The sequence below is a fragment of the Falco punctatus genome (genome assembly GCF_963210335.1).
Source record: "Falco punctatus genome assembly, chromosome: 13".
NCBI classification, from domain to species: Eukaryota; Metazoa; Chordata; class Aves; order Falconiformes; family Falconidae; genus Falco; species Falco punctatus.
Window position 1 is genome coordinate 11,431,584 of NC_137593.1, and position 12,859 is coordinate 11,444,442.

Here is a 12,859-nt window from a genome sequence, read left to right on the forward strand (position 1 = left end):
CCAGTGTCTCACTAGCACTCGCAATGTGTCTGAGTAGGACTTTGGTGGGTCTGGAGAAGAGATGGCCCCTCACTGACCCCTTGTTTCTCTGATCATGCCTATGGTCCTAGGCCCAAACTCAAGCCAGGAACATTTCTGAGCTTCCAAAATATTTTGGAATCTAGAGGAAAATAATCTATAAATCACCTATAAAATTATTTTATTTTAAACCAGAAGCCACCCCCAGATGCAAAGCATCCACTTTCCACTCCTGCAACAGCTCTAACTGGTGTAAACTGGACAGTAATGACCCCGAGAGATCTCTTATTAATGTGCCCAATAAACACCTTCTCACCAAGATTGCCTGGATGTATTAAAGACATGTCACATAGGTAAGGAATGGAGTCTGAATGCATCCTGACCCATGCAGTCCAGTAATCCCTCTGTGTAGTGAGCAGAGCTACCAGATCCAGCCTTGCTGCAGCAGGCTAACTTCACTCTACCCACCATCCAAATATTTCCTGGAAATGCCCTCTGTCTCTGCCTCCAGCAGCCATCCAAGCAGACTTTGGGTAACCATAGCCTTGTGTCCCTCGTTTGGAAACCCCACCAGAGGAACAGGCTAGCTCTTCTTCTGCAGGGAAAGCCGCACAAGGCTGGCTGGCCCACATACCAGTGGCTGACAGACGGGCAAAGCAGTGTGGAGAAGCTCCATTTGGGGGTTGTGAGCTGGGACTTGAAGATTACAACAAGCAGCCCACAAGACGGGTCTGCAAGGTCTCCCCCACCACAGCAAACTTGGCGCACCCAGACTCCAGACAGACTACCAGCATCTGAGACGTTTCTAGGGTTATGTTAAGGCTTCCCCCAGCTCTGGCTGCTTTTAAGAAAAAGCTGTAGTCCCCAGCACACCGTGTGATGGCAGCCAGTGTGGCTCAGCTGAAACCCTCCCATTAGCACAGTCCCTGGTGGTACAGGTCTCTTGTGAGGGTGTGACATAGCTGTGCAGGAGGCTGAGGACTTTCTCCCTGCAAGGCAGTGTCCGTATGACGTTCTGGCTCATGACAACAGAGTTTTGAGCCTTGAAAGACACATTGTTTGTATAGGTTGTTTGAGACTGAAGCAGTTTTTCTTCCTCACTGGTAGAAGGAACCAGCAGAGCTGTGCTTAAGACGTCAGCAGGCAACTTAAAAAGAGAGTTGCATCGTTTGTTTTCAAATATCTTTCTGTTGACTGCATCTGAACAAGAACGTGCTACGCTGTTCCTACAAACGCCCAGCTCTGCTTCTGAAGAACAGCACAGATGCAACAATATGGTTAACGCCTCTGCCCTTGGAAAGTCATTTTAGATACATCATGTCACACTATCCCACTGGAGTCCACCAAGCTATGTGGAGCTGCTTAGGCAACATTTTGTTACACTCTATGAAAACTAGAAGAAAAAAACTCCAGATCCCAAAAGCAATAAAACCAAGAAAGTGCCTGTCCCCGAGAAAGATGATTGGCGTCATTTTTCTAAAAGAAACAAGAATTTAAAATCCCAACAGTTTATCAATATTCGTAATCCAGTGAGGAATCTGCATGGCTTTTCCTTGGTAGATGCATTAGCTCTAAACCTATTTGCTTTGGAACAGTAACAATGGGAGCACAGAGCATCTCTCACCTCTAGTAGGGCTCTTGCACCCTGCTTTGCAAGCTCGAGGTTACAATACTGCCAGGCACGCGGGGTGCAATGGAGTGCCCTTTGGCCTCACGTGTCCCTCACCAAGGAATGTCCTGTCCTCGATGTTGGTGTTCTCAAGGCGGTCCACCACCAGCTGAGGTTCAAAGGCTGTGCTGGGGCCTTTGACTCACCTCCCTTTCACCCACCAGAGCCTGGGAGAGCATGTGATCCTGCTTACACTGAGATTAGGCCATAGTAACACCTAGAAATACAGGAGACACATTCTGTCCCGATTCAAGACATAAGCTCTTAGAAGAATGCCCTGCTGGGCAAGAGCCCTACAACCACTTTTCCTCTTGGAAAGAGTAAATTCTTCTCTGGCTTTCACTTGATATGCAAATCAAGTGACCTCAATTAAGACTGCAGTCCTGAAAAGCCTCCTGGGAGGAACCGGTTTGCTGAGCTGGCCCCAGGCAGCCTGCTTTCCAAGGGGCACACCACTGCTCCTCCACAGAGCAGCTTCCCGAGCAGGCAGAAGGCAGATGCTGCAGCTCCTCTATTTTCTCACTGCTCAGACAGGGCTGGGCTGAACACTGAAAAGCAAATAATGTATATATTGCAGGGGACAAGAGATAAGATTTAATTAAAGGCTTATTTTAATTAAGACTTGACTATTAGCCATTCAAAGACCACTCAGAGTCAATAAAAGTCTCGCCAAGTAGCTACTATTAGAAACCCTCATGAGTAGTCATGCTGTCGCTATAGGAAGTGGAACGCTTTTCACAATAAACAAATAAAACCCACCTCAGTGCCAGGGCAGGGACTTGCTGGAGAAATACAGGTATAGGACTGCAAATACATTTTGCTAAAGCACAAAACAAGATGCAGTAATCTTTAGAGCAGCATGGACAATAGTAAGGAAGTAAAGTTAATCTTTGTGAAAAGTTACCTAATTGGCACAAGAAATACTCTCCACAGAGTTGCGCGTGAGTACGACACTGGTTAAAAAAACAATTTGGAGTAGAAATAGTGTACTTCACATATATTGGAGAGTCCTCTGACAGCGGCAGTCTTTAGCCCTCCTTGATTAGCAAGGTGACCTTGTGATTACCAGAGGAGATTGTTAGGGTTACAAAAGAGTGTGGGAGAGGAATGAAGACCTGGGAGAGCTAGCAGGCAGCTGAAGGCAGCTTGCTGCGCTGATAGCCTCCAGAACTGCTCCCTGGAAATAACAAATGCAGAGGATGGGGCTGTGCCTTTGCTGAAGAGCTATCACACTTTATTTGGATCCATGTGATTTGCAGCTCTGAAGAAGAATGAAATTGTTTACCAGAGAGACCAGAGAGGCCACTGAGGGATACTGCCCACATCCACTGCATTGCACAACTGCCTATGAGCACAAGGCAGGGTTGGAGTCAGGGGGAACTTCTTGTCCCACCCAAAGCATTAGCTTTGGGTTGCTGCTGGAGATAAGACATTAAATGGATGGGTGACCTGGTAAGGAGCAAGAAATTCTCTGTTCCTGAGATTCATACAAATATTCTCTGTTCCCCACCATGTTGTGAGATTATTCCATTTGGAAGTTCCATGGTATCTCATCAGTAAGACAAGATACAGGGACAGTTCTACATCTCCCAGTACTGTTCACCAACAAGTCCTTTGCTATCCACCCGAGTGTTATAGGGATGGCATTTTTATCATTCTGTTAGCAAGAGTAAGGGCTGGCTAACCAAGGGAGGACTGGTTAGCAGGATGACTGCCTGCTGCTTGAGGTACCTTGCCTTCTGGAGTCACCTTCCACATCACAGAGAACGTCAGTCTATCTTGCATGGGATTGAGACTGCATAATTCCTCACAGAGCAGCTTGGGAAGCATTGGAATCACCTGGAAGAGAACAGAAGAGAGCCTTGATGAGATATGGGCTTTTAGTAGATACCTGTCTGTGACCAAGCCTCCTTAATCAGTTGGTAAAAGACAGGCTTAACTACATAAAAGGAGAAAATGTATTAAACCTTCCGGATCACATTCTCTTTGGCAGCAGTGGCTACATCATAGCTCTGAGATGCATCACCCACGCCAGAGCTACATCACACAGCAAACAGTGTGCTGGCACGGACTGAAAAAGTAAACCAAATCCTCTGAAATGAGAAGAAGTCAGACACAGCTAAGGCCACCAACACTCACATCAACCCCATCCCTCAGCAAGACCAGAGGGAGCTGCCAGTCTCCAACCTGAGAATCATTCCCAGTGCTCCCTTCCAAGGAAGGCAGTAAGCGTCCTGGTGCATCCTGCATCCTCAGCTATGCAAACACTTCACCCTGCAGCTTTTAAGGTCACAAAGTTTGCTCTGTTTTCCACTTCTTTCCCCTGTCATTTCAGCACTGGGAAGAATGAGAAAGACTCAGGACATCAGGAAACTTGAAGAAACATGGTCCTGGCAGCCAGGAGCTGAAGAGCTTGGATTTGGGAACTGTTTCTTGCTTTGACACTGAACACTGTGTAACTAGGTAAGTAATGCAAGTCTGCTCCCTGCAAAGCACAAATGAAACTTCTCCCGTGTATCACAGGAGTGGTGCATGGCTTTAATTATGATTGAGCCATGCTTTGCAGCACAGACAGGAACATGTAGACGTTTGTGAGATAAACAAAAGCACCTGGTTTATGACTATTGAACATGGTGTTTGCAAACAGAGGGACAATATTTTACTATACTTAACTCTGTTTGAACAAAATGTCAGCCAACAGAGATTTCTGGCAGGGATTTTTTTAACTGTGTCCTAATTCCCTACAACTAATCAATATTTCTGCTGCTGAACATTGAATTAACAAACCACAAATTACTCACTTGACTACAGCAACAAAGCAAAAGCTTTGGAGCATATTCACAGTAGAGCAAACCTGAGCAGCTCCAAGTGTTTCTACCATCCCTGAGCTATTACTCAGGGGAAGGCTGCAGTAAAGCCAATATTTAGCAGCTGTTTCATGAAGCAAACCTAATTATTAGAGTTTCACATACTTATTTCCCTTCTCCTTATTTACATTTGTGAAGAAGCAGTAACTGCCGTCTTAGAAGAACCATGTTATTTATTTTGAGTAGCAATGTGGGCTGGTGCTTCCCAGAAGAACACAGAGAAATGCTCTACTTGGTTGCCATAAAATATTTTAGCTATCTAATTTAGTTTTCATTTTGATTGCTCTGTCTACCACCCTGTAAATATAGCAGAGCAGGAAGCCAACTGGCATGCAACTCCCAGCTCTTCCAAACTCTGTGACATCTATTTGGTGATTTCAGAGATAACTTTATCTACCCAGACTCCAGGGGAACAACTGTTACTTACAACGGTAAGAAAAGAAGTCTCAGGTATCCATTTTCTCCTCAAGTGCATACACTTCATATTTACCTTTCACTTTGAAGGAAAGACTCTTAAAATATTTAATCACATTTGTGGCTTGGCACCAGACAATGGCTATAAATCCATTCTAATTGCAGCGCATATTAATGCCAAAAGGTTAACTGTACGGTCTGTGACTGTCAAGGAGTCACTTACAACATGAATCAGCAGCACTGGTTCAGCTGGAAGGTCACAAGGGCACAGATTATGATAAGCTGTTTCCCGCAACACAAAGGCCGTCAACTCTGTTATTCCAGTTGTGAACAGTATGTTAACAATACTGGTACATTCATAACTCACAGAATCAGTACGTGAGCTCTGCCATGCTGCCAGGAAGGACCCACACCACAAGGTTATAAATTTAGCAAAAGCGGTGCCAACCCATACCAGAAAGGAGACAAAATAGCTTTATAGACTATCGGAAATCCCTGCCTGCCTAAGATCACCCATGACCACCGTGAGACCCTGAAGTTCATGTCACAGTGAACAAAGTGCTAGTAATTTAATAAAAGCTCCCATGCCCTTTTCCACCCAAATTAAAAGCTGCAGTTACTAGATTTTCTGTCTCTCCCCTGCTCTGTGATTGATTATCTGGCGATGCACTGTACTTATTGAATTTTTCTGTGCTTTAACACATCCTCTTTCCCCTCACACCTCCTGCAGCAGTAACAGTCTGCTAGAAAAATGCCTACACGAAACACGAAAGCCCATCCACAAAGAATAGCCCAAACAAAACAACAGGATGCTTGTTTTAAGTGTACTTGAGCAGGATTAATATCCGATTCAAGAGGCTATAATTCTATGGAAGGGCTTTCGGTGATGTGAAACACAAGCAAAGCTTTAACTCAGATCATGATTACAGCACTAAGCACTCACCAAGCAATTAGCTATAACAAACCTACTGTGAAATAGGGAAGCATCAACCCGTGCTACCCTTGTTTTACAGGAGAGAAACTTTAGGCAAAGTAACTTAATCCAAGCCTTGGGGGAAGCCCTGCAGGAGAGCAAGGATTCAGTCAACCTTTTCCTGAGCTCAACAAATACATACATAAGACATTGTGACTTTGCACTGAGGATATTTCAATTTTGCCTACCTGACTGAATTAAAAGAAAACACCTGTGTTCAGCATCATGGCAGTCTTGGTTAACTGCCTCCCTCTGCTTTGACATCACGATTCCTTTTCACACTCTACACTGAGAATAAATCAACTGTCACAAAGCATAGAAGTTTAAGTTATAAATACACACTTCCTTTCTCCTTAACATGATATGGTCACAGGCTGAAAGGATTCTTAGTAGTTGCAAGCCCAGCATTTAACATACAAAGATGTCACAACTGCGTCACGCTTGGAGAGTGAGATGTTTCAGGAGTTATCCCAGGGGCTGCCCAGAAGATACTTTTGCAACAGGATTATCTCCATCTCTTTTTGAAGGAGACACAGGATGAGAGGAGATTTCCCTAAGTATGTCTTTAACCCAGATTTGCAAAATATCAGGGTTGCATAGCATCACCTCAAATAATCCCAAGGTTGCCCAGCATCTTTTAAATGCTTTGCCCTTCCCGTGACTGTCTGCCAAGAGAAACCAGCGTCTGCCAGCTGCCATGTGGAGTGCCACAGCATGCAGAAATCCAGCTAGCTGACACACTGCCGAGGCTTATCACCTCCAGCGTGGAGTGGTTTCCTTAGCTAATTGCTAAGGAAGTGCCTACGTTGGGGATCACATCATTCAGCTTTATTTTACTGCAGGTAGAAATAAAAGTCACCTGGGCTTATACAGGGATCATAAAGCTGGAACAGGGGGGTGCATAAATGTAGCTGAATCTAGAAATGCAGTTGGAAGGACCCAGCAGGGCTAGAGGAAAAAACTTTCATAATGAAAAAAAGGACCTACAGCCCCCAGGAAATCCTTTCTAACGAATGTATCATAGAAACCAGGGCTGAAGAAAGGCTTGGGTGATGAGAGCTTGTTTGGTTTTCATCCCCCTCTATCAGTCAGGCTAACAAAAGACATAATCTCTCCCCACAAGCCTAGCAGGGCGCAAGAGATACTGGAAAGGGCAGTTGCTTGAGTGAAAGGCTCTGATATCCACAATGCTCACAGCCGTGGGTCTGCATATCAAACCACAGGCAGAGGATTTCTCTCTCCCTGTTTCCAAGTCCTACATGTGAAGTCTCCAGCACTGCCGTACACAGCTTGAGCCTCAGTGCTCTGGCATTGCCCACAGCCCCCCTCTGTGCTGTCAGCTCTCCCCGCAGGCAGCCCCACATCCCAGCACACCAAAGCAGTGGGCAGCAAGGGAAAGCCAAAGTAAGAGAAGGCACCACCAGGGCTGGGGGGTTTCCTATGCATCATCATCTCAGTGTTACAAAACACATGGACCTGTGACCAAGGCCAGCCACACTGCTTAGCAGCTGGCTCCTCTGCAAGCGGATTTGGTTTGGACACAGGAAGATCCAACCTCCTGCTTGTGAGAGCCCTTGGTTTTGTTTTGTCTCTTCGGCTAATAAAGTGCTTCCAGAAATCAAGTGTGAGTTTCCAGCCTCGGACTCATTCCTAGGGAGCTGGGCAGTGGGAGGTAGCAAATGCATGCTGGGATGATAAAACTCATGTTTCCCTTCAAAAATCAGAAACTTCTGCTGCAGCCAGGACCTACTTACTGACCAGGTTCAGAGTGGGTTAGCCAGTGGCTCACATCAATGGATTTGCTGTAGCAGCTTTTCAAGGAATGGAAGGGGAAGATCAGTCAGTCAAAGGGAAAAGGGAACAAACTCTGGTTAAGAATGACCCCTTATTTGCACAAAGTCACATGGGCAGTTTTAAACAACCCCATTCTGCTGGCATCTTGCTCCGGCTGCCCGTTCACGCTTGGTTCGGGCTGGTTACAACCACCACCGACCCCCGAGGTGATGCCTTCTCCCACCACCAGCCTGATGGGGAGGGATTGTATTAACAGAGAGTTTCCATCAGCTGCTCTCCCCAGAGCTGGGAGGAGGACACTGAGGTCCAACAATGGGGTGGGCTCAGCAAGCTGCTTGCTTATACACTAAAAGAGACTCAAAGGAAATAAGCAATTTGTTTATGAGCCAAGATTTCTGCTCAAGAGTTGTATCAACACTTCCATGAATTCAGATTTTGAGCCACTCTTTATTACTCGGCCTGAGATTATCAAAATATCAACACCCTGACAACCTGCTGGTGTCAAAAGTGAGTGTCTCGAAGTCCTTGGACTCAATGTGAAGACAGGCTTACAGTTCCGATCTTTGATCTCCAGTATAAAATAGGACCAATAAAATATTATAGGGATTTATGGCTGACCTCTCACTCGAGCTGCTTCACACCTAAAATAACACTATAAGATGTGCCAAAAAAGAGGAAACTGTTTAGGTTTTCTTGCTTCTTAAAACCTGATACACTCTTCTTTCAAAAACTTTTGACTTTTATTAAACAGACCACTAGCAATTACACAATAACTCCCCTTCTGGATACATGGTTCAGGAAAATTAAACATGTGGCTTTATTTAACTTCTCTGGGAGGATTAGCATGGTGCTAACCTCTAGCAGAATCACAGCTGTCTTAGGAAACAGTTCCATCAAAGGAAAGCATATTTTCTACAACAGTCATGCTACCATCTTGTTTCAGACAGCCTGGCTGCTTTCCTTTGCCCATCCCCTCTCTCCTTTTCATCTCTTGCAATTAAAATATTGACCATTTCATCCTCTAACCTAGTTTGCACTCATAAAATATATTTTCTGCAGGGCAGAAGTGTGGGTAAAACACTAATCCTGACTGCTGGGCCATGGTAGTTGGAAGAGCAATTGAAGATAACAGGCAACAGATAACGTATGTTGGCATCGCACATGACTGACTGGTAGTGCTGGGGGGAAAACGCACTTTGAAAGAAAATTCAATTAGCTTTTGCATTCAACTAGATTTTCATTAAAAATGTCTCCTTTCTATATAAAAATCTTCCTTCTCCCTTTAAAAAAAATAATTCACATGCCTTCAAATCACAGTATTTTGACTTGGAAATACTGCCACAACACTTCCGTGGACTACAACAACCCTGGGAACATCCAGGAAGGAAGGGGAAGAATCACTCCTAATCCTAAGTAGCAAGTAGGATATCGTTATTTATTACACAAAAGATGCCCTGTCATCCTGGAAAGGGCTGCAGAGACAAGGACTTCAGCCTGACTGAATGGGAGTGTGGGGAGAGGCAGATTAATCTGCTCCTATGAGCCTGCCTCAGTACTCGTCTGCATGCAGCTGATGCCTCAAAGCCGACACAGGACACTACCAGCAGAGCTGCCCAGCTTCCCTACATGCACAGCGCCAGTGGTATCTGATGAGCTAGGAAGTGTTTCTGCACATTCAACTGAAAATGAGACAGCCACAGACAAAACCTGGATGTTTCCTTTCTGATAATGTTAAACTTGAACCTGTTAATTTCTAGTGTAGAAGTCAACTTTAAACGTCAGTTTAACGTTTGATTCTGTTACACTAAGACGTGCACTATTTCAAGTATCTTTTCACTGCATGATGAAAGATAATTTCTCCAGTATTTGGGATACCCCAATAAAATAAGAGTGCGAACATTCTGTTGTACCTCAAGATGTGAGATTGCACAGGGTGTTTTATACCCTGCTCTGCCATGCCTCCACTTCTGGGAGGGATTAGCTAGTACTATTGCACTGAAGAGAAAGACAAAACTCTCCACCACCACCACATCTGCAAATATCAAGCTCCCAACAGCAAAGCAGGCGAGCCAGCACGGGTCTGTTAGGCTCAGCACAGTACAAATGTAGCCATGCAGCTCTGGGTCCTGAACCAGCCCCAGGTCAGCAGAGTCCCAGTCACACGGAGCTGCTCTTGAGCTGGCAAGCCCTGGCACACCTGGGTCTCTGCCCACAGACACAGGGTCACAAACTGCTGCTTCACCCTTTGCTCTCTCTGTAAGCTCCGAGGTAGTCAGCATCTATGTTATCTCTTGTGCTTGCCTCAATTTATTCATTTTTGTAGGTTTGCTGCAATAATAGCTAGGTTTGGCTGTGTGGGAGTCTGAAAACGAACCTTTAAAATGACTTTATGGTAAACGGAAGACACAGCTGTCAGATGAAAAAAGGAAAAGTTGTCCTCACCTTTTGCACTAGATAGACACTAGTTGCTCTTTCACTCGCTACTTCATCCAGTGCCGTTTCTTCCAGTACGAAGTAGCTTACGTCTGCGATGTGAACACCCACTTCAAAGTTCCCTGAAATTGAACAAGGAAGTCAGTAGGCTGCAGGTAGAAGCTAACTGGCGACATATTTAACTCTAACCCCTCTCCCCACTCTCCCAGTGCTACTGTAACCTTTTTGCTTTAAATCTAGATCTCACAAAAACGATGCTTCTTTCCATCTCTTCCATTGAGATGAAAACCACAGTCTCTCAGGACACTACCAAATTCACAGCCACTGGGGCTACAACATACGAGTGAATACGTACACAAGTGAATGCTCAAGTACAGCAGTAGATATGTGAAAACCCTTAAAAACCATGTGGATAAATCTTTCCAACTAGGAATCTGTAATAGTGAGCCTAGTCCTCATCCTTTTGCTGTCAGGCAACAGTAAGCAAGAAATATGGGACCCCACCTCACAAGCACACAGGCAATGCAGGACACCATTTCCCAGGTCACACATGCTTTTGGGTTCTCAGAGCTGCACTTGTTTCCAGCTTCACTCCTGTTGAGCCCAAATTGCTGCTGGTGACCTGGGAAGTATTCAATGACTTTGGATCAGGCTATGCAGAAGTGTAGCTTTCCACAAGCAGAATATTCCCACAATTATCCTGCCTTCCCTTTATATTAGGCTTTTTATCCTTTAATTAAGAGTCCCCTCTAGAAGTATCTTAATTCAAAAGTTAGGCTAGAGAGGAGCACTACTGAGGTTTATCATGAGGTTTTGGCAAAAATTTGGATTTGGAAGTAGCAATCATCCTCAGCTTCGGAAGTAATTAGCATCTTGGTCCAAGAAATTCTGGTTTGCTAATCCTCAAAGCAGCCTGCTGACCTTTGTTTTCTCTGGAAGGGCTAGGCTAGATTTGAGGTGCTTATTTGTAGAATACTTCTAAGTGCAGTGGATTCCTAATTATAACATTTGGTTCTTCAGAGGAACTCACTAACTTCTTGGTATCCATAAATATTTTTTCTTGTCTTAATTTTTTAAAAAAGGCAACGTAATAAGATACCATGCTGCTGACAATCCAGTTTCTCTGTATGCCTTGCAAAGAATATTATCAAAGCCCTCCTCTGGAGTGTCACATTTTTGAAAGATAAAATGGTTCACAGCTGCCGTCAATATGCATCTGCCCATGTGCCCTTCTGATGGGTACCAGCGCTAGATTTCAGCAGAGTGGGAATGGAAACATACAGGCAAAGAGGAAGCGTGAGAAGGTTCAAGGTCTCAGGAGAGCCACCCAGCCCACCGTGCCCCCAGCTGGCAGTCCAGGTAAGTGAGCACCAACTTGTCCTGCGCGATTATGTGAATTTTTTTAATTTAATTTTATTAAGCCATGTTTGCACTTTGAGTACATGAAGTAGTATCTCGCTTTTTGAGCTGCTTTTGCACACTCAACAGAGCACAGATGTAAAGGCAGCAGAAATGCACATGGGAGACGGGAGTGCTGGGGCTGAGATTTGTCCACATAACCTACAGTCACCAGAAGGTCCTGCAGAGAGCAAATATGATGGGAGCAGGGAGAGGGGGCAATAATCCCATTGCACTCCAAGGGACAAATTCCACCGCTCATTAGAAAGCTGGGAGAAAAGACTGCAGATTAAATAGTTCACCTCAGAAAGCTGCCTACAGCTGTGTTGTGATATTATCACATGCCTTGAAAGCTGCCCTACATGGATTAGGCATCCAAGCCTGAAACTACTTAGGCAGTAAGTTTTAGACCAACAGTTCAACCAACAGGTTTAATATTACATGCACTTGAAGCCAACACACTCAAAAGGCAAAAAAATATTGAATACTTTGAAGTCAATATTGTAATGTATTGACCCTGCAGGCAAATATTGACTAAAGGAAAAGGAGAGGGGGTCATTACATCATGCCTTTAATCGCACTTTAATTCAATATGTGCACTGTTACATACATGAACTTTTTGTCCTCTGTAGAAAATCGACAAACCAAGAAAGATCTCATTGCATGAGATAATAAAACATGGAGTCAGCCAACAAAAACACATTGAGTGGACTTAAATTTCATTCAGGTTTCCCACCAGAGCTTCTAAAAGCTAGGGTCAGCATAAGCCCCCTGCTTTTGAACTTCTAATGGAAATTCTATCTAAATATTTTCTTACATACATTGACATAATGCAAACTGGCAGCTCTTTGGTTTGTCTTGCTCAAGTATGAATCACCCTATCTCCCTCACCCCAAAACAATTCGGACCAAGAGAACTTGAAGATACAGCACACCGATCAACCAGGCTGATTTCCCTCAAATCACTGCTTTTGAATGTGTTAGACAAAATACCAACCTAAGCCTGCACAGAAATACCTGCCCACCGCTCTCTCCTGGTTTATTTGCTAAGTAAAATGAAAGAGCTTTATGGATAGAGAAATACTGTTCACTAGGATTCTCTTCCAGATCCACAAACAGTTCTTCTAGTCTCATAAATTTTTATGACAAAGTCACAAAAGGAACATTTCACATTGCAAGTCTTATGTTATTTCCCAAGGAAAAAAAGAAAATGTGGCCTGAATGAAAGGGAAAGAGAGTTAAACTTGCACTCATTTATTGAAAGAGTCTTGTCAGAGAGAGCAGTGAAAAGGGG

General features: G+C 44.4%; 1 protein-coding gene across 3 annotated transcripts in view; it reads right to left on the bottom strand.

Annotated features, from left to right (window-relative positions):
• The window catches only part of DIS3L2 (DIS3 like 3'-5' exoribonuclease 2), a 195,092-nt gene that overhangs the window by 70,464 nt on the left and 111,769 nt on the right, over positions 1-12,859 (bottom strand). For all 3 annotated transcript variants that reach the window (XM_080409894.1, XM_080409895.1, XM_080409896.1), the window contains 2 exons: positions 10,178-10,290; positions 3,419-3,526 (listed from right to left, as the gene is read on the bottom strand). In XM_080409894.1, coding sequence (XP_080266020.1) covers positions 3,419-3,526; positions 10,178-10,290 — 221 coding nt within the window. The remainder of the gene's footprint in view (positions 1-3,418; positions 3,527-10,177; positions 10,291-12,859) is intronic.